At 52.9% G+C, this 24572-nt stretch overlaps 1 protein-coding gene across 1 annotated transcript; it reads left to right on the top strand.

Annotated features, from left to right (window-relative positions):
• Window positions 1-7053: 7053 nt before the first annotated feature.
• On the top strand, window positions 7054-22765 carry SFRP1 (secreted frizzled related protein 1). Its single transcript, XM_032092125.1, has 3 exons — window positions 7054-7663; window positions 12759-12836; window positions 18968-22765. The coding sequence occupies exons 1-3, from the start codon at window positions 7129-7131 to the stop codon at window positions 19288-19290; spliced, it is 936 nt and encodes a 311-aa protein (XP_031948016.1). The 5' UTR covers window positions 7054-7128; the 3' UTR covers window positions 19291-22765.
• Window positions 22766-24572: the final 1807 nt, after the last annotated feature.

The raw sequence follows: 24572 nt of genomic DNA, 5'->3' as shown, positions 1-24572 counted from the left end.
TTGGGCATGTGTTTCCCAGGCAGGGGAGAAGGGGTTGGATCTCCATTGTGCAGAAGACAGGCTGCTGCAGAGCTTTGGGCTCTGCTGCCTGTGCTAATTAATTCCCTTCCACAAACAGTTTAAAATGCACAGTACAGTTGAGAAAGGGGGAAGGGAGGGAAGAGATTCTTCTTTAAATCTGTTTTAAAATCTTTCATAAAATTATTTATGGTGTAAGGAAAATTCTGTTTCCCTCTCCTCCCTCACAGATGCCCTGCCAGTCCCTTAAAACCCTGAAATTCAGAGGCAACATGTTGTGCCCCAGGGAATCAGCCTTAAGTTAGCATCTCGCAGTCTACCTCAGAAGCCAGCGCTGGCACCACCTGGATGTGGGGATGGAAGTAGAGTGCCCAGGCTCCTCTCTTTCCATCCCAAGGCAAAGCTGCCTTGGGGCAAAGCCACCCCATTTCCCCACTGTTGAAAAGAGGAGGGAGAGCAGGACTGGCCTTGCCTTGCAGGCATTTCTCTTAAGTTTTTATTAATGCTTAAGCAAGACCTTAACTTTGAGGATACTACAGTAGGATTTGAGCACAGGTAGATGCTGTACCTGGTGGCGAGGGGGTGACAATGAGAAGTGGGGCAAGTTGTTCCCCCAATGGGTGGTCAGGCACTGAACAGGCTCCCCAGAGCAGTGGTCACGGCCCCAAGCCTCCCAGAGCTAAAGAAGTGTTTGGACAATGATGTCAGGCACAGGGTGTGATTCTCAAGCACATGGGCAGGACCAGGAGCTAGACTTCGATGATCTTCGTGGGTCCCTTCTAATTAAGCCTCCAGGATCCTGTACCTTTGCAACCACTGCCAAGTGACTGTATGAAACCTGGCAGCCTATGTGTCCCGATGGCAATTCACACTTAGACAGTGAGTCCTGCACTCCCATGACTGGTTGTCCTGCCACCAAAAGCTCCTGAAAAGGTTTGCATGAATGAGCTGATCTAGCTTTGTTTCTGCTCCCATGGTTTGTCCTTTACCCTTTGGCCTTTGCCCAGCTCTGTGGCCGCAAGAGCGAGGGTCTGGCCACAGATGACTGCACAGCTGGCCAGATACTTATTGTGCATGGCACAATGAGCCATGGTGGGGGCCCGTAGCTCCTGCTGCTCCTCAGCCCCAGCCACTGGTATGCTTGGTAAAACACCAAACCCAGCATTTTTCTCCTGCTGCAAGGAAGGCTCCAGTGCAGTCTGGCGTGTGGGCTGTGTGCAATGCTTCCTGGTGCCAGAGAAAAGGGATGCTGTTTCCTGGGTACTTGGAGCTGCACCCTGTTTCCATCCTGCTTTTCTTCCACTGTACCAGTGCAGCAAACCCAAGCCCTGCCAGCCCTGGCTTTCCCTCCTTGGTGAGAGCCCTTGGTGCCAGGGGGACCCAGCCTGCAGCCAGCCAGGGCTCTGGCCAGCTCTGAGGAGTGGCGTGTGGCTCATGCCAGCCAGCTGGCCCCCTGGAAGCCAGATGACAGGTTGGCAAAGGCTCCCAATTTCCTTCTCTTGTCTCATGAGTATCCCAGGAAGGAACAGCTGCCTCTCTTGTTCATTGCGTACCCACCTGGGACTCTGCCCTGTGCCGGTGATTGGTCTGGCCAGGTTCAAAAGCAATGTGGCCAAGAGCACTAAGGGATTTGAATACGTGCTAGCAAGAATACCTTTCACTGCATGTAGGTAAGGTCAGATCAGGTGACCCTCATGCTGAGGATCTACATGGGCCTTTTTGTGTAGCTGTGTGTCCAACAGCATCTAGATGACACCCAGGCAGCTGTGGGTACGTGTGTCTGTCTGCTTGGGCACCACATGCGCACCTGCCTGCGGCTGGCCACCGCCACTGGCCACGGGCTCTGGGCTGGGTACCAGAGTAGTAGGAAAAGTTGAGAGAGGGAGCATGACAGGAGGAGCTATTTGTGCAATCAATGATTTACCAGATGTGTACACTGTACTAAAGACTTGTAAACATACTTTAATGGCCAGCTGTAAATCCAGGCAGTAGCAGTGCCAGCTTCATCTCCATCAGATGTGTCTTAAGAACAGCAGAGGAAGGGCTCTGAATCACTTTGTTATAGGCTCTGTCAGCTCTGCAATTATGCATGTAAATCAAAGAACCAATGTCCTCAGGTCAAAATTATTTGAGTGTCAGGAAAGGTTTTATGACCAGCAGCTTCTCCTTTGCTGGGTTCCCTGCAGTTCCTTGTCTTCCACAGATGGCATCTCCAGAACGCTGGGTTTCCATCCCAGTGCCCCAAGTGCGTGGCTGTGTTTTCACTGACTATGCTGGAAGTCTCTTTTGTTAATCACTGAAGCACAGCGTCATTAGTGAGAAGTGCAGAGTGTACACAAAGAGGAACTTGCCAAATTACTAATAAGCAGAAACTCCATCCATCTTAATGAAACAGGGTTAAGAAAATAGCAACCTAGAATATACACAATGGAGCCTTTCCAATCTGCTTATTTACTCCTGTTAGAAAGTAGTTCTGAACTCCATCTCTGGTCCTGCTTGGAGATTATCACATGGTTTCCAAACCACAGGCATCTTATGTTCTTGCAAAACATTTAGCATGAGAAGAATAAATAAATAAGTGGACAGATGGCTCAAAAATTTTTAGAGGGGAGAGGGCAGATAGGATTTCCACAAAGCAAGAAGCATGAGGAGATGTTTCTTCATGGTGGGCTAGTCTCCTGCTCCCTTCCTTTGGGGTCCTCACAAAAGCAGCCGAGGGTCCCCATGTCCTCAGGCAGCATGGGGTCACTCTTGGGCCAAGACTCCTATCACACCAGCCCAGCAGTGTGATTTTATAGCTCCCCAGTGACTTGCAGCATTTCCCCAGGTTAGTCTGGCAACCCTGTAGGGGTTTGCACCCACACCAATGCGCCTGCACACCTGTGCTCCCCAGCCACATTTTTCTTCTGTTGGGTAAGGAATGACTTGCAGTGCCTTTCATGCATGCAGCTTGGCTGCTGCTGTTTTATTGAATGCCAGCGCTTGCTGTGTGTTATTCAGGCAAACTTTATATACACCACAGACCCTCTCAGCAGCCTGCACCTGGCCCAGGGCAAAGCTGAGCCTTGTGAAGAAGAATATGCTGTAATGCAGCAAATTATTACAGGATAAATATTTATAAGCCCCTGTAAACATTTGCCATCGGTTCTCTCCTGGGACTAGGGGCAGACGGTCAAGAGTTTCAGCAGTGCTGAAGGCATTAGCTCTCGTAGTCCTTTATATGTTAGCTAGTAAACCCGTCGTTGATCGTGTATAGTTATAGCATTTATTGGTGCTAATTTCACACAAACAGAAGACATTGCCTGGAATTGTTGCATGCCTTGATCCTGGCCCTGCTGCCGGCCAGCTTTTGGTGAAGGTGTCTCCTGCAGCCCTGGGGCACTGGGCACCTGGCTGAGGCATCAGAGCGGGTCCCCACAGCTGCAGAACCTCCCTGTGCAGATTCCCTTATCATGGGATGAGGGAGTGTTCCTGGCTGCATCAGTGTTATTGGAGTCTTGGAGCAATCTGCTGAGAAAAACAGAAAACAAACATGGCAAAAACAACATCCTCCCTGGGGACTGATCCTGGCAGGGGCTATCAGCACTCAGTGGGCTGAGGGGGGTCTAATCTAAAGGAAATATTCCCTGGGGGTGTCCAGGAGCTGTCCTGCTGCAGGGGTGGCATGGTGGGCTCTCCATGTAGGGACATGGCAGATGGGCTGCCTCTGCTGGTGCGTCCCATCTGCCCCCCAAAGAGGGGGCATGGGCACCAAGGGACAGTGTGAGCCCTGGGACAGGGACTGCAGGGACCCGTGGCCAGCTTGTCTCATCTCCCCCATCACTGCTGCCTCTGCTGGGGCTGAGACGGGGCTAATGCAGTGGTGGGAAACTGGAGAAGAAATGCCAGGGCAGGCAAGGCCGTGACTCCTCCATGCCCTCAAGTGCAGGAGTAAAACAATGAGCCCTGGGCAATAGGGCTTGTTGCATGGGAGTATTTGGGGGCTCCACTTTGCTGCTCATGCACGAAAGCCAGTCATTTGGCAAAAATCAGCTCAGTTAGCAGGCTTTGTTCATAAAGAGCCAGGGCCTGAATGGAGTCAGGGCTAATATATTCTATTATCCCATGCCTGCCTGTTTCTCCAGGGCAGCATGCAGGGAAAGGCGCATTCCAGCACCAGGTGGCCAGGGCAGAGTGTGCCCAGTGTGGGCAGGGAGGACGGGACAGGCGGGAGAACACCACTGCCAGCAGCACAGGGACATGTCACCTGCCACCTGCCCTGTCACCACTGAGCACCCACCACAGGTGAACACGGAGCAGAGTGGGATGCCGAGCTGCAGATGAGGGCAGAGCGCCTGGTCCTGCAGGCTGCCGGGATGAACAATGGAGCCAGGAATAGGCACGGTTAATTGGACTGGGCTTTCACAGGGCAGGAGAGGTCTCAGGACAGCCAGAATGATGTGTGATGCAAAGCTTCTCATTATTCAATAAGAAAATGTTAGCCCCTGTGGGAAAGGCAGCAATAAATGGCTATGACATTAGAGACAAGGCAGATATTTAAGAAGCAGTGGGCTACATAATTATGAAGGGAAATGGCTGCGCAGGCTTCGCGCAGAAAAGTTCATGCCCAGTCTGGAAGAGGTTTGTTGGAAGAGCAGCCCTTCTTGGGCAGCTGCTTTCTAAGAGGTCTTATATTGTGTATTAAACAATTTAGTGGCCTAGACCAGAGTTGTTGGCGTTTTCATTTGGTTTGGGTTCTTTCCTCCTTCTCCCTAGTTTCTTATATTTTTTAAATGAAAAATGGTTTGCCAGCAATTGTATTTGCTGGTCAATTGTATTTCAGTTTACAATTTACTCTTGGATTCCCATTCAGGCGCTGTTGTCATGAATGTGGATATCTGCCACAGAGGAGAGAAGGGAGCCAGAAAAGACCTTCCCTGAGCCAAGCTGAGGAACTGTCCAGGCCATGCATGTGGTCAGATTTAGCAGCCAAGGCATGCTGAACTGTAGCTTTTCTGTTTGGATCAAGAGCCTTGAACTGTGGCAGGCTCAGCAGCTACTGTTCAGTGTGTCAGGACTGCAGCAAACCCCACTAATCAGTGTGGGATGCTCCAGGGCACATATCCCTGAAGTGACCATGACAGGACATTTACCTGCTGCCATGTGGTATTTGCTGACCTGCAGATAACCGGAACCCTGACTGTAGTTTTATTGCGGTGTTACTGCTGTTGCCTTTGGAGAGCTCTCCAACTTTTGAACAAGAGTTTCCCAAGTCCCCACCTTGCCTGCCTACCTATGATATTCCTATCACATGCCTAAGCCTGGAACAGAAGGATCGTAGCACTGCCAAAGTCAAACACACCCATTTGCTGCTCTGCAAATAGAGAGGCTCTGAGGCTTTCCTATGATCTTGCCATGGAAAATGGAGAGGCACTGGCACAGTTTAGTTCCCAACCAGAGACTTGTACCCATGGATGTAACACCTGGGTGCAAATAAAGATGCTTGAGTAAATATTGATTGAGCAGATCAGTGCCCTGTTCCACATTACACCTATTTCCTGGGACACAGCACTATCTTCTAAATTCTCAAAAGGAGATGTTGCAGTGTTTCTTAACTGGTTTTGGTAAAAGCAAATTCTATACTGTCAGAATTTTTCAAGGAATGAGAAGTCCATTTTGCAGCTGTTTCTTGGTGGAAACAGTGATCAGTGCTTTGCCACCATTTCCTGAGCCCAAGTAGCAGGAGAGGGCCTGCTCCATCCAGCTGCCTCTTTCATTCTGCGGGTCCCTTGTTTACTGCTAAATTCTTCACTTCATTAGTGGCGCTAACTGGCTGCTCTCGTCTGCTGGCCCTCAGGTGAAAGTAGCTCTTTCAGGCTTCCAACTGCAGAGCTTCTTCCATTTACCTCTCAATGAGGTGTAGTTCCTGTTTTAAATAGTACAAGTTGTTAGAGCCAAAGGCAGCAGCAGGAAGGGGAGCTTTGGAGGATTGCAGAGGAGGGAGCTCAGGAGAGCTCCCTGGGACAGGGACCTGTGGGCACACAGGGGGCAGAGCTGCTCGATGGCCAGAGCTTGCACACAAGGACGGAGCCAGCTTCTCCTGCCTGGCTTGCACCAAGGGGCACCCTGCTCTGCCCCGCAGCGGCCGCGGGAGCGCAGGCCTGTGCTGACACACCTGGTTAGCCTCACAGCCCGTCCTCCACGTACCCAGCTCCTGCCTTTGGAGGGCAGCGAGCCTTTGCAAGCCCTGAGAAGCACAGCAAGGTAAGGGTGACGAGGGGCTGGTGCTGCTGTGGAGGAACAGGGAATGCAGCTCCTGCTCCTCCGGCACATCTGCAGCCGCGTACCCAGATGCGATACCACTTTACGGAACAGACCCCCTTTCTCCTGTTTTTTGTTTGGTTTGGTTTTGTTGTTGGTGGTTTTTTTTCTTTTTTTAAAATTTTTCTTTCCAATACCATAGTTCCTGTTAGAATTTGTCTACTGGGAAATGAGTTCTGCACGGTCCAGTCCAGGTTCACAGAAATATCTGCAACCTTGGAACAGCCGCTCAGGAGCGCCGGGACCTCCCAGAGCCGCCCCGGCTTCAGAGACCGGGAATGGCTCCGGGGGGGGTTCGGGCCGCCCACCGGGGATGCAGCCGAGCGGTGCTACGGGGTGAGCTCATGCGCCCCGGTCTGTCGGTGCTCGGAGCTGCGGCCGGCTGCGCTCCGCCGGGCCGGGCCGCGGGCCCGCAGCCGCTGCAGGTGGCGCCGGGCCGGGCCGGGCTGCGGGGCCGTCGGGGCCGCGCGGGGCGGGGCGGGGCGGGGCGGGATTGGCTCCCGCGGCCGCTGATTGACAGCGGCGGGCGAGCGCGCGGCGGGCGGCGCCGCGCTGATTGGCTGCCGCGGGCTCACAAACCCGCGGCGCGGCCGGCGCGCGGCCAGAGCGGGGCCGGGGCCGGGGCCGGGGCGGCGGGAGGGCGGCGTCCGGCGGGGTTCTGCGGGCAGCGAGCGAGGGGCGGCGGTAGGGCCAGCGGAGGGGCCGTCGGCGGGGGTGCGAGGAGAGTCCCCGGGGGCGGCCGCCGGCAGCGGGCGCCCGGCGGGGAGCGGCGTCCGGTGCTGTCGGGGCCACCGTCGGCGGGTCGCGGCGATGGGCAGCGTGGGGGGGCCCGGTCGGGCCGCCCTGCGGGCGCTGGTGTCGGTGGCCGCCGGGCTGCTGGCCTGTGGCGTGGCCAGCGAGTACGACTATGTCAGCTACCAGTCAGACCTGGGCCCTTACCCTGGCGGGCGCTTCTACGCCAAACCCCACCAGTGTGTGGCCATCCCTGCCGACCTGCGGCTTTGCCACAGCGTGGGCTACGACAAGATGGTGCTGCCCAACCTGCTGGACCACGAGACCATGGCCGAGGTGAAGCACCAGGCGAGCAGCTGGGTGCCACTGCTCAACAAGAATTGCCATGTGGGCACCCAGGTCTTCCTCTGCTCCCTCTTTGCCCCCGTCTGCCTGGACCGGCCGGTCTACCCCTGCCGCTGGCTCTGCGAGGCCGTGCGTGACTCCTGTGAGCCTGTCATGCAGTTCTTTGGCTTCTTCTGGCCAGAGATGCTCAAGTGTGACCAGTTTCCCCAGGATGACGTCTGCATTGCTATGACAGCTCCCAATGCCACCGAGGTCTCCAGGCCCAAAGGTAAGGCATGGCTTGTGCAGCAGCCTTGCTCCTGGCACTCCTTTCTGAGCTGACAGGGCAAGTGCTAGCCCAGGAGGGGCCACATGGGACTGAAGGGGCTCTTGTGGCTGGAGGAAGCGCGTCTGAATTCTTCTTTGCAGCAGCCCTCCTCTAGTCTCTGAGCACTCTGTGCTCTCCTGTCCAAAGGAAGGTGGGATCCCCTACCAGCTCCTCATCCCTATCCTGGAGCCTTGGGACAGGCTGTTTGGGACATGGTGGGGTTGTGCCTGTTCTGATCCCTGCACAGACACTGGGGCTGGGCTCCAGCCCTGATGGACCAGGGTGTGACCTTCCATCCTCAGTTACTGCGCTGCCCTGGTTCTGCTCCTGAGCCTGACTCCTGCAGGGCTGCTCTGGGCAGCAGGAGAATGCATGGTCTTCATGACACAGAAAGTGCTGTCTGACTGGAGTCAACAGTGACAGTAGTCCTGGCATGATCCCCCACGTCCAGTGCAGTTCTAGGGCAAGAGGCTGGACAGCTTGGTGGCTGGGCATGCAGTGGAGATCCAACCCTGCCCTCGGGTGGGCTGTGGGCTGGAGAGGGAGGAAGAGTCTGCCCAAAAACGACTAGGGAAAGTGAACGTGGTTCATGTTTGTTTCCATTGCATGCAGCACGTTTCTGTGGTGCCAGACTGGCTTGTTCAAGTTGCAGTGAGTCTGGCTTGTTGCTGGAAACTTGAAAATAAATAAATATCCTGGTGTCACTTCGGCGTTTGCTATTGGAGCACTGTGAGAGGCTAGGAGGAGGGATGTTTGTAGAGGGAGATGGCAGAGGGCTCTAAGAGAGTACAGTGCTTTTTGGCGAGCAGAGCCTCATTGAAAGGAATTGTCACTCCTGATTCCACGGGGGGGGAAAAGTGCCGGCACTCGGGAGGAGCTCGGGGACAGGCGAGGAGTGGGGCTGAGTGGTTTCCGTGGCTTCTGCGCTGTGTCTGGAGGGTCGTCTGCCCTTTGCAGTTACCTGTATAGACAAAGGCTGTGTGTGGTGCTCGACTGGGAGGACTAACCCAGCCGGCAGGGTCTGTGCAATGTCGTCCTGCCCATCCTGAAAGGACTCATACTTCAGGGAGTCCTTCTGATACAGGACAGGAACAGAGTGCATCCTGCAGCAGAGGGGTGACACCCTGAGGTGTCTCTAGGAGCTGTGCAGGGGCACGCGGAGGGCAGTGAAAGCAGTGGCATAGTGGCTGTGGGATTGCAGGCACGGGGGGGACACCCAAGCTCAGTACCCAGAGGCGCTGTACACAGGAGCCCATGTCACATCTCGGCAATGACATCCAGAGGCAGGTGGAATGTGAAGCTTGTGCCAGTGCCGGGGGGCGGGAGACTGAGCTCTGGCTGATCTCATTGCCGGGGACCCAGCCTCTCCTTACAGTGATGGCAGCACAGCCATACTGGCTTGGCTTGTCCTTACTGATGCAATTGCTGGAGAAACCTTGTTGTTTTCCAGGAATACTCTAAATTAATATGTCCTATGTGAACCTGGACCCTTGGTCAAGACTGCAGCTATGTCCTGTGTTGTAGGTACAAAGGTTGCTTTTATTTCCCCAGGGACTTGCAGCCAAGCGTGCTCCTGGGGCAGCTGGGTCTGAGCTGCCCTTTCCAGGGTCCAAAATAGAGTCTGAGCTGTGTGCAGCTCATTCATTTTACAGACATTAATGAGCCAAGACCTGGGAACAGTTTTCTAAATGAGCAGCATCTGCCAGGTTTTCTGTTGTGTAGTTTAACAACTTTCTCTTAACCTTTTGGACCTGTCTTGAAGGCAGCACTGGGGTGGGACACTACTGCTTTCTTTTGGTGCCTCAAACAGTTTGGAGTGAAAAAAGAAAACTCCAACTTAATTGCAAGCACTGCTGTGATGTGAACCAGCACTGCTGGATCTCCTGCTTGCCACAGAGGATCTGCAGATGGCCCATAAGGTACCCGTTACTTTGGCTCTGGTACTGCCACCTCCTGCAGATGCAGAGTTATTCTGGGTGACCTGCAGCTCAGTCCTTGTCCCTGGGCTGGCTGGGTACTTTCTTCCACCTGGGTTCTGCTATGTGTACCCTGCCCATGGTTTGCCCACGTTTTCTGTCAGCACCAACTCCTGGAGCCCCTTTGCTCTTGGGCACAGGGTGTTTCCTGTTGATTCAAAGAGGGTCAGAACTAAGCAGTGTCCCCCCCCCTTTTCTCTTGGTACTAATAAGAACAAACCCTTTCAGTATTTTTCCCCATTAACACCTTGAAATTGGAATTTGTTTCTGCCTCTCAAAGAGCTGACCTGCTGAATTCCTTTCTCCTTAAGCACAGGCGGTAAAGCCTGCAGGCCCGCAGGATGCATCAGGGGAGTTGCAGATTAATACAGCATTACACATTCCTTCTCTTGCCCCTGGAGTAAGCTGGCTCTACAGCCAGGCATTGGAAAATGGTCAGCAGGGAACAAGTGAGCTGGAGGCAGGCTGAGGTTGTGCTTGGAGTTGAGCCGTCAGCTGCAGCAGATGGGCCCCAGCCAACCTGCAGTGGGCCCCGAGGATGGGCTGGAGATGTCTGCTGTAGTGCCTCAGGAGGGATGGGAGGGTTTGCAGTTTTCAGGTAGCTGTGGCTCCACAGAACAGCAGTTTCCTTGGGGCACAGAACTGTGTAGAAGCTGGCTGGCCCCCAGCATTTGTGTTCCTGACTGTAGTGTGATGTGGTGACGCAGAGTGGAGGACAATTTCTCTTCCCCCTGACAGGGGACAGTGCTTCCTGCAGTCCTGTTGTGCTGTGAAAGGGCTGCAGGAGGCAGGACTGAAGGATGGGTTGATTTAGATTGGATATAAGGAAGAAGTTTTTTGCAGTGAGAGTTGTAAAACACTGGCACAGATTGCTTAGAAATGTGGTGGATGCCCTGTCCTTGGAAACATTCATGGTCAGGTTTGGTGAGACTCTGAGCAACCTGATCAAGTTAGGGCAGGGGGATTGTGCATGGGCAAAGCTGCTGCCTGTGGAAGGGGCTACCCAGGGGCTCCCAGGTCCAGCCCACAGGATGGCTGCTGGCTCTGGGCCCTGGCACAGCAAGGCAGGGGTCCCTGCCACCTTGGGTGTGTTACAGCCTGTTCAGGGGCTGCTGGAGCATAGCTAGAACAAAGCCTGTATTTGCACCAGGGAACAATGAGTATTATTTTCCATTTTTGTTTGCTTTTTTTTATTTTTTAATTGGCTGCCTGGAAAGCTCATAGAATGGATGCAGCGGTGGCTTTCGTGTTTGTCTGGCTGGTGCAGGCCTGGTCAGCCTCCTCATGTGCACTCCGGCTGTTGAGGCAGATTGAAGTGCTTGGCACGGCAGGTACCCCCCGCTTGTTCCTGATGCACAGTGATGAACTGCTGGCTCTGCAACAGATGGAAGGCTGGGCCTGTGTCACCTTCCTACGAGCACCCTCTCTCCCTTGTCATGAGCTCATTAAATGGGCAGCCTGGAAAGAAATATTCTGACTGCTGATTTTAAAAATAAAGTGTTAGGGATGTCATCATATCTCCAGAGGCTGGCTTCTCCCTGTGTCACTCTGAGTTAGATGGTGATAGTGGTAGTTGCATGTTAGGGTTCTGGAAGAAGAGGTTATCCAGATGATGGGCAGCTCTCAGAGGTACAGAGTGGGACTGTGGAGGTGGATGTTGGTGCTGTGAAGGCTGACTTGTGACTCGCACATAGGAGCGAGTGGAAGGCCAATTGCACTGCATGTGTGATTAATAAAGTCATGGTGCATGTCCCCGGGAATTAGCATTTGGCACAGAACAGATTTGGGGGTGGCGAAAGGGGAAGAACAAGCCACAGAAAACAAATGTCTCGCCTGAATCCCCATGGGGCATCTGTGGCTGAGGAGACATGATGCTATGGTCCTGGCTGTGCCTCCCTCGCCAGCCGTGCTGGCTCTGCACCCCTCTTTCTGGGATGCCTCTCTGCCTTTTCGGTCCAGCAGTGCTGTGGGTTTGCTGGCCTGGCTGAGGGCTGGAAGGCCATGAGTGCTCAGTTTACATGCAGGGACTGGCAGATGTTTTGCTGTAGTGTTGTCCCTGAGAATAACTCCCTTGTGTGGGAAGAGCCCTCCGTCTTGCTGGACCAGGAACAAGCAGCATCTCCCACCTCAATAAATTCATCTGCCAGTAGCTCAAGTCTATGTCTGTGCTGCTGGGTGGTCTCTGCTCCAGCTGCAGATGGGAACCTGGAAACAGATTCTTACTCTCTGGGTGAAGTGAGCTTTCCTCCCAGGACAGATCCCAGTGAAATCCCCTGGGCTGGTGTTTCCCGAGAGACAGATGTTGGCCACTGCCAGCAACTGGCAAGCAGAGATGGCTCTGCTCTGCTGGAGCCATGAGCCTGCCCTGGGCTCAAAACAAAAGAGAGGATGACCAGTCTTGGTGGTGGCGGCACCCGCAAGAGCTGTGCGGGTCCGTCCCCATCCAGTGCTGCTCTGGGGCAAAGCAGGAGAGAGGGTGGTGAGGGGCTTCCTGAGCACTGCCTGGGCAGTCTGTGGGATGATCTCTAGTACCGAGGGGAACACTGCACTGAACTGGGCTGTCGCAGTCCTGAACCCCCTTGCCTGGCACCAGGGTAGTCCCTTGGCACTTGAGCCATCTCTGGACAGCATCCTCCTGCTGTGCCGGGGTTTGGGCATTGTGTGCCTGCCTTGGCATGACACGGGGAGGGAATGTCAGCAGGCTGTGGGCCATGCCCCTTGGCAAGCGGCTCCCCTCAGCTGAGTGCCTGGCCCTGAAAACTCCTCTCTTTGCCAGTGCTGTCCTTTTGCTCTTAGCAGCTGCCTACCCCTGCCTGTGGCTGGCCTTGGGGTCACTGACGGCGTTGGAGTGCGGCTGGCAGAAGGCTACCTGTGGCCAGTGCTGCCATGTAAGCCAGTGGATGGTTCCTTACACCCAGTAGGGTGTTGTCCCACAGAGCTGGGAGCCTGTGGGAGGGTGCATGGGCACGTGTCCCCCTCGAGGGTGGCAGTCTGACAGCATGGACAGTCTGGCTCTGTGGTACTACTTGTTCTGGCTTCTCGCCACCTCTCAATTGTCTTAATTTCTTTCCTCTTGCCAGGAACAACTGTGTGTCCACCTTGTGACAACGAGATGAAGTCAGAGGCCATTGTGGAGCACCTCTGTGCCAGTGAGTTTGGTAAGAAGGAGCACTCTAGGCACGCGAAGGCTTCCCAGGTGGGCACGGAGCAGCATGGCTCCTGTGTGGGCTAGATTGGGACTGCCACGTTTCCCTGCCTGTGGCACTGCTGGTGTGGCCTGCGATCTGTCCCCAAGGCCAGGCACGTGTGCCTCTAGATGTCAGTGTGGGTATGCGGAGGTGGGCATGGGAGGGGTCTGGTCTGGATGGGTCTGGGATGTGTCCAGCTCCCACAGCTGAGCGCACCCAGGGACAGAGATGGCAAGTTCTGGTGGCAGTGCAGGGCATCTCTCCTGCCCCTCCTGGGCACATTGGGCTGGGGATGGGGCAAAAGTTGTAGTGTCGGTTCTTTAGTGATCTTGGGGTGGGGAGAGGTTTTTAACTCAACCCTGGTGTTCCAGCTCTTGTGTGCTTGCAGAAATGATGCATAGCATGGACCAGTATTCTGCTTGCAAGCATGAAGAAGCAAACCAGCCTCCTTCTTCCCCAGATTGCTTAAACTGCTGTGTTTCTTTTGAGCGAAGTGATGCTGCTCTTGTCAAATCTAGGTGTAAAAATCCAAAGCCAATCCTTATCTAGCTAGGGCCAAGCAGCGAGTTAAAAAATGCAAAGCTGCTTGAAAGCTTTGTCCTAAATATGAGTGAGTGAGTCAGACAATCAGAGGTAAACTGAACTTCATTTAAAAAAAAAGATTATCACAAGGAAATATATTAGCTTTCTCAGATCAAACCCAGAATTAACTGGTTTTGACATCCTTGCTGGTGTATGTAACTTTCCCGGAAGATTATTAAAGGCATATTGAACAAGGTGTGCATTCCTGGGGGATTAGCACTTGAATGTGCCCTGTACTGGAGCGTGCTTATGCAAACCCAAACCTGCTCTGCATGCTGGTGTGTTACCCTTTCTGCTGGAAATGAATTCTCAACTCTCCTGCAGGTTTGGTATGCCAGAAGTTCTAAGTTCAGCTCAGGCTTTTTCTAACAGGGAAAAGCATCAACAGGAACACCCATGTAATAGTTTCCCAGGAATGTGCATACTTCTGGCTTGGCTGGGGAATGGAAGCAGACATTCAGTGCGTGGCCTGGTTGGGGAGTGGGAAGTGCTGAGCGCTCAGAGTTGGGGTGCTCAGAGCTCTGTTCTGGGTGGGCATGTGATGGGAGCTGAATCAGAGCTGCCCCTTCCCCACTGCACACACAGGGAGGGACTGCAGGGAGTTTCCCAGCTGGTGGGGAGGGAGAAACGGCCTCTGGGATCATACCTGGTTTGGATAGGAGCTGCCTGCCTGGGCTTGCAGTGATGCAGAGGCATTGCCCCAGTCCAGGGGCTGTAGCCTGGGGACCTCCATCCCAGAGAAGGAGCAAGGGGCACTGGCTGGTGGCAGCAGTGGATCTGCTGCAGGTGGGCCACTGCAATACCTGTCCCCTTGCCAGAGGCGTGCAAGGCGTGAGCCGAGGTGATGTCCTGCTGGTAAGCAAGTGCTGGGAAGGGAAATACAAACTTAACCGCATGGTTGTCATCAACTTCTGCTGCTAAATATCCTCCCGTGCTCTGGGACAGTTATACAACGGGGAGCAGAGGCCAAAGCAGAAGAATTCCCTACCTTGGCAGAGCAGCTTGGGACAGTGACTTGCCCACAGTGTAAGTTGTTATTGGGAAGGAAGGTGGTGACAGTGTCCAAAGGATGGAAATATTTCTTGGCAGATGTGGCCCATCTGTAGCCAGCTGGAGAGCAGGAGCACGGGATAGGATGCAATGCAGGTCCTACCTGTGCCCTGTGAGGGAAGGCAGTGTGGGGGTGAGAAGGACATCTCAGCAGAGGGTATGGCTAGTGGAGAAGGCATTGGCTTCAGGAAGTTTTTGCCAAACCACTGTGCATGGCCCTTGGATCTTTGTTTAGTCTTGGGGGGTTACTGTCATGGGGTGATTTCTCAAGGAAAGCTGTTTATCTGGCGCTATTATAAACTCCCAGACCTTCAGACTGAGGTTTCTCATGCACGTCCACCAAGGTAAACACTGGCAGCTGACAGGTTACAGATCCTCATCAAAGCCAGACATGTACAATAAATGTTTAAACTAACATGTGCTGCATGGGGCAGCTGTTGGTAGGTCTTGCCCTGATTCCTGCTGTGTCGTTACTGCAGGTTTATCTTGCATGCCAGCAGCTTATTACAGACGAGCTGAGGAGCACTCTGCCCACCATGGATATGTGGCTGTGCCAGTGTTGGAGGTGGCTGTGTAGCAGCCCTGGTGTCCATCTAGAGTACAGTGCAGGAAGAGAGCTGTGGTGAGCTGTGAACACAAACAAGGCAGGAGAGGATCTTGGACAAGATGCTGGGGGTTGGAGGGGTGCTAGGAGACTGCCAGCCTCATGGTCCAACAGAACTCTGGGTTTGCCTTTGCTTGAACAAGGATGAACATGGGCTCTAGGGTGCTGGTTTGAGGCAGCTTGGCCACTTCTCTGAGAGTAAGACAACTTTGGGGTGGATGTCAGCAAGGGGTGCCAGAACCCTGGCCTGAGCACAGAGCAGCACGGGGGCTGGATCGGGTATGTAGGGGTAACTGTGGTGTAAATTTTAGTGTAGTGCTGGTGTGCTGGGGCAGCGATGGATGCAAGAGGAAGCATGAGACTGGTCTCCAGTGCCCCCACAGCCGCCTCCCCCAGCTGCCCTGGGCTGCAGCCAGCGCTCGTTTCTTATTCCAGGAGTTCATTCCACGCTCTGTTTCTCTTAGTGATTTTATTTATTGTTTCTGCCCTTTCTCTGGGGTCTGAGGGGATCCTGCTGAACGGGCTCTGTGGCACTGGGGACTGCAGAACAATCAATACATGCTGTTTATTTTTTCTCTGTGACTGACAGGTCCTTGCCTGCAGCCTTCTCCTGTTACAGCCCTAATGTGTCTTCTGGCAGGTTTCTTCCTTCTCAGCGATTTCTAAAGGAAGGAAAAATGAGGCTGAAGGAACAGTGGAGCTTTCCCTTCTCTCACGTTCCCTTTCCTGCACATGAGGTGCTGGAGTGGGGCCCCTGCCCGTGCAGGCAGAGCTGCAGAGATGGCGTTCTGGTCCCAGGCTGTCCTGTGCTGAAAAAGGGGGGTGGAGGGGCCGGTGGGGAACAGGAATGGTGCGTGGTAGTGGGTTGTGAACAGAGTACAGGGGCTCCTGCTTTCAGCTGGCGACTACCCCAGTACAGTGCCATCCTTGGAGATGGTTTGCTGGAACATGTGTGTGTCCCATGAAAGTAAATGGTAAGAAGGCTTGTGGGTGGCATGTTGATCCTGCAGCCCTCTTGAGCCATTGTGGCATGCAGAGTGGCAGGGGCTGGTGCTGCCGCCAGTGCCACAGCTGATGCCGAAGCAGCCTGTGGTTGCAGTGCAGCTGCTGGACTGGAAAGGTGGCACATGTTCCTGCTGAGGATAACTCCCCTGGGGTCAGCTCCTGCCTGGCAGCCACAGCTGAAGATTTGGTCTGTCTGAGCAAGCGTGTCCTGGGATCTCAGAGGCGATTCTGGCCCTTCTCCCACTTGGTGCTGAGACGGATTTGGTGTGGCATGAGGGGAGTGGAAAGGCCAAGGTTCCCAGTGAGGAAGCTGTTTGCTCTGGCAGCTCAGCTGGGTCTTGGAGCCAAGACTCAAAGCATCCCGCTCAAGCCTTTTGCCTGGTGCAGCAGCATTCCCAGGGTTGGGGAGATGCCAGGCGAGCTGCTGCAGCACCATGGTCTCCCCTGCCCAATGCCATGTTCTAGGAAAGCCGTAAGTTGGAAGCTGCCTCCCACTGCGTGGTGGTGAGCTCTCAGAGTGGGATGTGCATCAGAACGAACGTACCCTCAGGCACTGCTTTTCTGGTGTGCATGGGATGTGCCAAAGCTGTGTGTCCGGCCTGCTACCGTGGAACACACCTTTCATACCTGGGAATCTCACCTGGAATGTGGGTTGGAGCTTAGGGAATATGGCCCAAGTAAAGTGAACAAAGGAAATTTGGGGAGCCAGGTCACAGCAGAGGATTGAGGGCTGAGCAGAGATCATCATGCTTGTGTGGCTGCTCAGCCTGCAACACCAAAGGCAGACGAAGCCTCGTGTCCCTGAGCCAGGCTGTGTTTACCTGGGCAGCACCACAGGCTCTTGCTGGTGACAAGGAAATTGCTGCTGGGAGGAACAGAGCCTGACACAAACTATTTGCACTCTGGTCAGTCTCCTCCTTCATCCCCCTTGGTGTTGTCCCATCTTGGCTCTTTGTGCTGCTCTGCACGAGCAAGGTTTGGATGAGGTTTTGGTTTACGTCTGGATTTATGGGTCCCCTGGGCAGCTCCCATGAACCTGCATTGCTGGCTCACAAACTGCTCTGTGCAGGGAAGGGAGGAGCTGCGAGCTCCCACAGCGCAGGATTACCAGGCCTTCTTTGTCTTCCATGGTGTATGATACTTGGAGTAGATCAGCACCTCCACCAGCTGGCTGATACTTCTCTTCCTCTAGCAACGAGGACAAGGCTTTGCAGTGATCTCAGCAAAGCAGTTTGCAAACAAGCCATTTTGCAAGGCTTTTATTGTGCCATTGTAATGGTGTGTTACCATCCCTCCTGCCCCAGCCACCTGTGTGCTTAGTGCAAGGGCTCTAAGTCAGCATGGATAAAGGAAGTGGGGCTCGCATTGAGGGGCGTTGCTGCTACTGCTGCCCAGTTGATGTCATGGAGCTTAAAGCTGCTTGAAAACTACTTACCTCATTTTCCAGATTTGTTGCAGACTGATCTGTTTCAGCATCTTTAGCTCCTTAAAGCTGGAGTCTCTTTAGCTCCTGAATTCGGAAAACAGATGGAATGAAAATTTCACTTAGGTTTCCAGTCCTAGATTACTTTCCTGTACAATAACAGTGTAACATGACAGGGCTCTTGGCAAACCCAAGCGATGTTTTTGGCACAGGGACAGACAAACACCATTGCTCCTGTTGCCAAGGTAGTGGCTGGGAGCTCGAGGGTGATACTGAGTCTCTGCTGCCTGCTTGGGATTGTCACCGTGCTGTCCTGCTGCCATCTGCATCTGGAGCGGTGAGCAGTGCTCCCATCCAGGAAGCAACATGTGTTTGCTGCTACATGTTCCAGCAGAGCAGGACTTCAAGGAATGATGCTGTGGGGACCCATCTCCCTGCCAGAGCCAGAGGTTCTTGTGGACTGCCTGCAACCACCCTGAGACTCTAATGAGAAGGGACAGCAGCCAACAAATCACCTCTCTGAGCACTAGTTATCTGCAGCTCTGAAGTTAAACTCCCAAACGATGAAAATATGTTAGCAATTTTTGGCCATATGTGCTTTTCCCCAAAAACAAGGCAGAGCCAAATGGCACAGAAATGATGTTTTAATGTACAACACATTTTCATCATTTTTCCCATGTATGCAAAATTCCTCTTCATGGTCATGGCAAAAAACCTTTTTATTTTGGGGAGTGGGGAGAGGGCGGGGAGGAGGGTATTGCACTTAGCTCAGGAGAATGCTGAACCCAAAGAGGAGAGTATTTTCCATGGAAGTTGCATCAGACCAACTCCCCTTCTCCCAGGGAAGGTGCAGGCACATGACTGCATGCCGGGGTCTCCACAGGTCTGATGCAGAGACATCCAGTGCTTGGAAAGTTGTTTCACAGGCACCTGAGGGCTGTCGTGACTGCAAACAAATGCTTGAGAAGCCAAATTGACCTTTTAAATGATCCTTTCAAGAGTCTCTCCATGCCTCTAGAGCAGGGGAGTCACCTAATTTACTCAGCTAACATTTGTGCTTGGCAGCTGAACAAGTCCCCTCTCAAATGGAAAGTACTGGGTGCTTTGCTGGAGGAAGGGGAACAAAGAGGTCAGTGTTCTACCTTGGTGCTCTCCTGGGCATGGGGCAGCTCCACCTCAGGTGCAAGGGTGTGAGTGTCATAGTGGGCCAAATCATGGCCAGGGCAACGCCATAGAGCAGGAGGATTCAGGAGCAGAAGAGGGAGAAGGGGAATGCAGGAGTGGAGTGGGGCACTGTGTGTCTGCAGTGGGACAGGGCATTGCTGCTGTCCCGGGGCCACGGCACTGCTGCCCCCTCAGCCTCACTCAGCAGAGGCTTTTTGCCGGTGGAGGCTGCTTAGGAGTTTTGTTTTTCCCCTCTCCTGTCTTGTTTTGCAGCTCTTAAGATGACCATAAAGGAAGTGAAGAAGGAGAATGGGGACAAGATGATCATTCCACGGAAGAGGAAGGCACTGAAGCTGGGGCCCATTCGGAAGAAGAACCTGAAGAAGCTGGTGCTGTTCCTAAAAAATGGGGCAGACTGTCCCTGCCATCAGCTGGACAACCTCAGCCACTATTTCCTCATCATGGGCCGCCAGGTGAAGACCCAGTACCTGTTGACAGCCATCTACAAGTGGGACAAGAAGAACAAAGAGTTCAAGAAGTTTATGAAGAAGATGAAATCACCCGACTGCCCGACGTTTCCATCCGTTTTCAAGTGAGGTGCTGGGTGGCGGGAGAGCCGCTGTCTGGACCTGGCAGTCGGGTACAGCGGCTTGGTCTCGCTGCTCTGCAGCAGGGATGCTGGAGCCAACCCTCCTGCTCCTCCATCCTGCTCCTCAGAGCTCCCTCACTGATCTCAGCCCTCCCACATCCCCGCTGCCGGCGTTTGCCTGATCGCCTGAGCATGTGATGCGTATGCACCAAACAGTGGCTGAGGTCACACACAATTTATGTCTGCAATGTCTAAAGACCTGTTATTGTACAGATATGTACAACCATTGAAATAGCAGCTAAAATAGCAGGTAAAGAGGGCAGGCAGAGGGGTGTGAGGTGATGTTAAGAGCTTGCATGCTTGCAGAAAGGACCCTCGTGACCATGTCACTCCTGTCTTCATGGCTGCAGGATTGCCCTGAATTCCTGTATGAACCAGAGCTGGCTGATTAGACAGAGATCCCATCCTCATGATCAAAGTTAATAAATGAGTAGTGGAGAACCCGTTACAAACTCTGATAAGAATTCCTAGTAGCTAATTGCCCTCACTGTAAAAAAAACCCCATTATAGTCTTAACCTGCTTAGTTTAAGCCTTAACCCTGTTTCCTTGTGGTGCCTTGATGGGCTGGAGCCCTCCCTAATCAGCATCTCTTGTAATGTCTCACTGGGTGCCTGCCTTGGCATCGCTGCGCCAGCTGAGCCCTTTTTGCCCAGTGCTGTGCTGCACCCAGGTAGCCTTTGAGTCTCCACACTGTGCCCAGTGTGTTGGTGCACTGGGCATGGGGACCAGGGGCAGAGGGGGCTCTCTGCCCCTACCTGTGCCTTTGGCCTTGTGCAGGCCCCTGTCTGCAGCAGCGTTCAGCTGCGATCCCCTATCCTCAGCCTGCCGTGGCAGTTCCCGTGCACAGCTGGCCTGAGCTGCTGCTGCCCAGACCTATCATTCCATTTTAAGCCCGTGCAAAGCTTCAGTTGCTGGCCTGCCCAGGGCTTTGGCTGGGGGGAGCTCATGGCCAGCTCCTCCAGCTTGTGTCACTCCCTCACTTTACCAGTGATGTTTTTATAGCTCCTTTAGGCTGCTGGCAAAGAGTGCAGAAGGCCAAGGACTTGTCCCTACGGAGCGCCGCAGGGAATGTATCGTCTCTGTCTTTCCCTCTTTGCCCTTGCTGTGGGACCCGTCAGTCTGGGGTTTTGTCTGTTTGATCTGTGACAACTTGGCTCTCTATCATTATATGTCTTTTTTGCCCTAATCAAAATGTCATGTTTGTATGATTTCAAATAGTTTATGAAAGACAAATAATATCTCACCCAAATGATTGCATTTATTGACCAAGCTGAAATTCATTATTCTGTTAATTGAACTAGTTCTCTTTTTCATAGACCCATACCACTCTGCATTCATTATCTTTCCTCCTTCCATTTAGTATTCTCATCCATCACCAATACTGTAAGAGAATGAATATCTGAGGTCTGAGATAATCCTGTTATATCACAGTTACATGAAATAACAAATCCTCATTTTTGAGGTTTGAACCAAGCCCACTCAAAACTGGTGAATTAATTATTCCTTAGCTTGGGAGTGGTGGTTGCTCCCCACATGGGGACAGAGCCACAGGCTTGGTTGTAGAAGAATTCCATGAACTAGCCAAGTACTCTGAGGAATGATGTTTCACAGCTAACAGAGAGGTGGATTTAGGATGTGAACTTTGTAGAGTCCCCTAGGTTGTCTTAGACCACCATTTGTAGTAGTGTTGTTTCTTTATTGCAAAATTAATCATTGTAGATAATGTGCTTTATTAGTGAAGTAAAGAAATAAATAAACCATGGGCTTTAACATCACAGATTGATGAGGTGAAATGATGGAGAGGGCTGACATATCCAGCTGTGTGGGGAATGGAGTCAGGACATGATGAGCTGAAAGGCTGGTTATCTGTGAGTGCCCACAGTGCCCCTAAAAGCCCCGCTGGGATAGGGCAGGGAGCCTCTGTCCCTGCTGCCTCACCTTTCTGGGTGCAGCACAGCAGAGGATTGGCTCTAGCAGAGAGAACACTGCTGCTAAAATTGCCAAATTAATCCATTAAATGTGATTCCCCTAACCCCCCTTTTTATAAAGAGATGCTGTTTCCTAACCCACACTGGTGCGTTTGGGGCTGCTGCAGCATGACTGGCTGTGGGTGTGCTGGGGGAGCCTGGCCTGGAGGCTGTCAATGGTCCCGGGGCATTGCAACAGGCTGTCCAGGGAAGTGGTGGAGTCACAGTACCTGGAATGCTTCAAGGAATGATAGATGTGGCACTTTGGTTTAGTTGACGTGGTGGTGTTCAGCCAAAGGTTGGACTCAATGTTCTTGGAGGTCTTTTCCAACCTTATTGATTCCATGATTGCATGCCCACCCGCATGCAGCAGCTGTAGCAGGTTGCAGGGAGAGCAGGTGCCCTTCCTGGGAAGCTCCTGCTGCTTCAGCCAGCCCTGGCTGCAGCTCGCAGGTGGTTTTAATCAAAGTGATTGTCTGCCCACCTGTCGGGTGAGGAACTGCTGAGAGCTGAGAAGGTGCTGCAGCCCCAGCTGTGTCCTGAGTGCAGGGGAAGGTTTAAGAGCTCGGGGCAAGCAACGAGTTCCTCAATGCACTTGGCCTGAGCCATTGGCTGCAGCAGTGTTGTCACTACAAGATCAGGTAAGGTCAGTGCTGTGGAGCTGCTGCTTGGGGTCTCCTTTTCCCAACTCAGAGCTGGTGCCTGGGGCAGTTCAGGACCTGGGCTGAATTTGGCTCTGCTTTATGTGTTCCTGCATTTCACTGCTGGTTCATCTGTGATCATTCAACAAAGTGAGAGCATCAGGTTGGTTTGAAGAGATGCAGGAAGCCAGGCAATGTGTTTGCTGAAAATTTACAAACTCAGGTCCTTTACTGGCTTCTTGTAACTGGCAATTCCTGAAGTATTTTTTGGTCATGTAAAAAGTGAGACTCGCAGTCAAACTGCTGCATGTGGGTGCCTTTGCTGTCTTCAGATTTCCTGTACTGCTCCCCAACAAAAAAAGTCTACTAAAACCTGAAATTGGTTAAGTATAAACTATGGAGGAAGCACCCAAGATCCTGGATTGTGCTTGTGTGGAGTCATGTGGAGCAAAGAGATGTTTACTGAAATGAGAAAGCACAAAAGTCTCCTTAAATCAGGCACCGTGTGTCTGCTAGCGTAGTGTTACCAGAACAGAGAGAGGGGTGCTTGTGCAGTTCATGGATACACTTTACATTTTAAAATGTCAGATGCTGGTTGTTACAATGAGTTCCAGTTTAAGTTACAAGCATGTGTATAAATGCTCAGTCTAAGACGTACTTTGTCCTGGGAGAGAACCTGAGTTTTGCCCTGCTGTGGGGTGTCTGTGGGACAGGGATGTGCCACCTCTGGGACACTCAGGCTTGCTACAGCCTGGGCTTGTCTGAAGTATGAATCTTAAATCCTAAAATAAAATGTCATCCTTTTGTGACTCAGTTTATCCTCCCAATAATGTTTATCCTCTTTGCTCCAGCATTCCTTCTGTTGAGTTCTGCCTGTCTGGCCTCCAGTTTGTAGTTCAGTTACAAACTAAATCGTTAAAACTAAAACAGAAGAAAGTTTTCTTTCATGCTATACAAAAATTCATCTTCCATCCCTCAGTTAATTTTTTACATTGCTGGCAGTCTGTGTTCTGCTTTGACCGCTGCTGGGAAATGTAAGGCTGGGAAGAACAGTTGAGCAAGTGAGGAGGATCTGTTCTGGACAAGAGAGGATGCCAGCCTGGTGTGTCTGGTGTGGAGCTCTGTGAATGCTGTGCAGGATGAGGGGGTGATGCACTGGAGCTGTGCCAGGCTGAAGCTGGCTCGTCACCGACTCACAGGCAGCGGTTGGTCTGGCGTCATCAGCCAAACATCTGCCATCCAGAGCTGGGTCCTGCTTTAATCAGCTGTTCCATAAGCAGGTAACCCAGGTGTGCAGTGAGAATAGCACAAATAACTGAAAAGTAACAGAGTAAAAATGGAAATAACAGGCTCCTTCCCTTTGCAGGCAGAGGGAGCTGCGCTGACTGCGATCACTGCTCTGTGCAGTGCCAGGGGAAGCAGTGGATGGATCCCTGAGCTCCCTGTGGCTATAGATGGGCCCAGCAGTGAGGGGTTGCTGGGTGAACATGCAAGGTCTCAGCTCAAATGTTCTCTAAAGCCACAGTGAAACTCTTTTCCTCTGCCCCAACACCAGAAACCTTGCAGAGAAAATGCTCCACTGAGTTTCAGAGGCTGCTCCTCCTTTCTCACTGTAACATGCTGGATGACCCTTAAAAAGGACACACATACACACATAATTAAAGCCACCCTGCACCCCAAGGCCAGAGTTGTGTTTGCAAACCGCTGTTCCCTGGCGCAGAGGCTCTTTTTTCCATCCCAGCCAAGCTCCGCATGCTGCAGTGGCACTGCCAAGGAGAAAGAGTTCCCTCAGACCCAGTGAGGAAAAACGTCTTCCAGTGCCTTTAGCAAGTGCTTTTAAAATCCCTGTTTTGCAAAGGAACAGACATTTTTTTATTACTGTTTCTTCCCCAGTAATCCCATCTGAGCCTCTGAGCGTGCAGCCTGTCGAATAAGCTGCTCCCTTTGGGCAGTCTGTAGGTGTCCAAGCCATGCTTGAATGTCTTCCTTGGAAGGGAAGTGGGGCAAGCTGGCAGCTCCTCTGCTCTGGAGAGCTTCTCACTGCAGCCAGACCCACGTGCAGGGTCCAGGAGCTCTCCGGCACGTGGCTTCTGAAGTAAAGCCCCATCCAGGAGAGCCTTGAGGGTCAACCTGTCAGGGTGGCCGGCTGCACCACGGTGGCCTCACAGCCTGTGGAAAATGAGGGCTTTGTTTCAAGAACTTCCCATCAGAGGCTGAAATCTCCTTTGGGGCGGCAGTCTGCCACGAGAGTGTTGCCTGCATGGCGGGAGCAGGGTCTGCTGTGCCCCTGCCATTGGCAGAGAGTCTGCCAGTGCCCGCCAGCACCAGGGGAGCCCTGGCTCTCCCTCCTCCTGGCACATCAGAGTGATGAATCTGTCTCCACTTGCCAGTGTGAGGGCATGGGCATGCTGCAGCATAGCGGGCTCCTCTCACAGCCTGCCAAGATCCCAAGAGCCACGAGCAGTCAGCAAACAGTCCCTCTTTTCTGAAGAAGTGTGCTAGGATTCACTGCTGTCTGAAATATTTTTCCTTTAGAGACAACCAGGAGATATTTGCCAAGCCATTCTGTGGAGAGGAGGAGGGAAGCCAGGACATGGCTGGAAGGAGCCATACCTGATAC

Source organism: Corvus moneduloides, chromosome 27 (assembly GCF_009650955.1).
Source record: "Corvus moneduloides isolate bCorMon1 chromosome 27, bCorMon1.pri, whole genome shotgun sequence".
Taxonomy (NCBI): domain Eukaryota; kingdom Metazoa; phylum Chordata; class Aves; order Passeriformes; family Corvidae; genus Corvus; species Corvus moneduloides.
The sequence above is the reverse complement of the archived record's forward strand: the minus strand, read 5'-3'. Positions and strand labels throughout refer to the sequence as shown.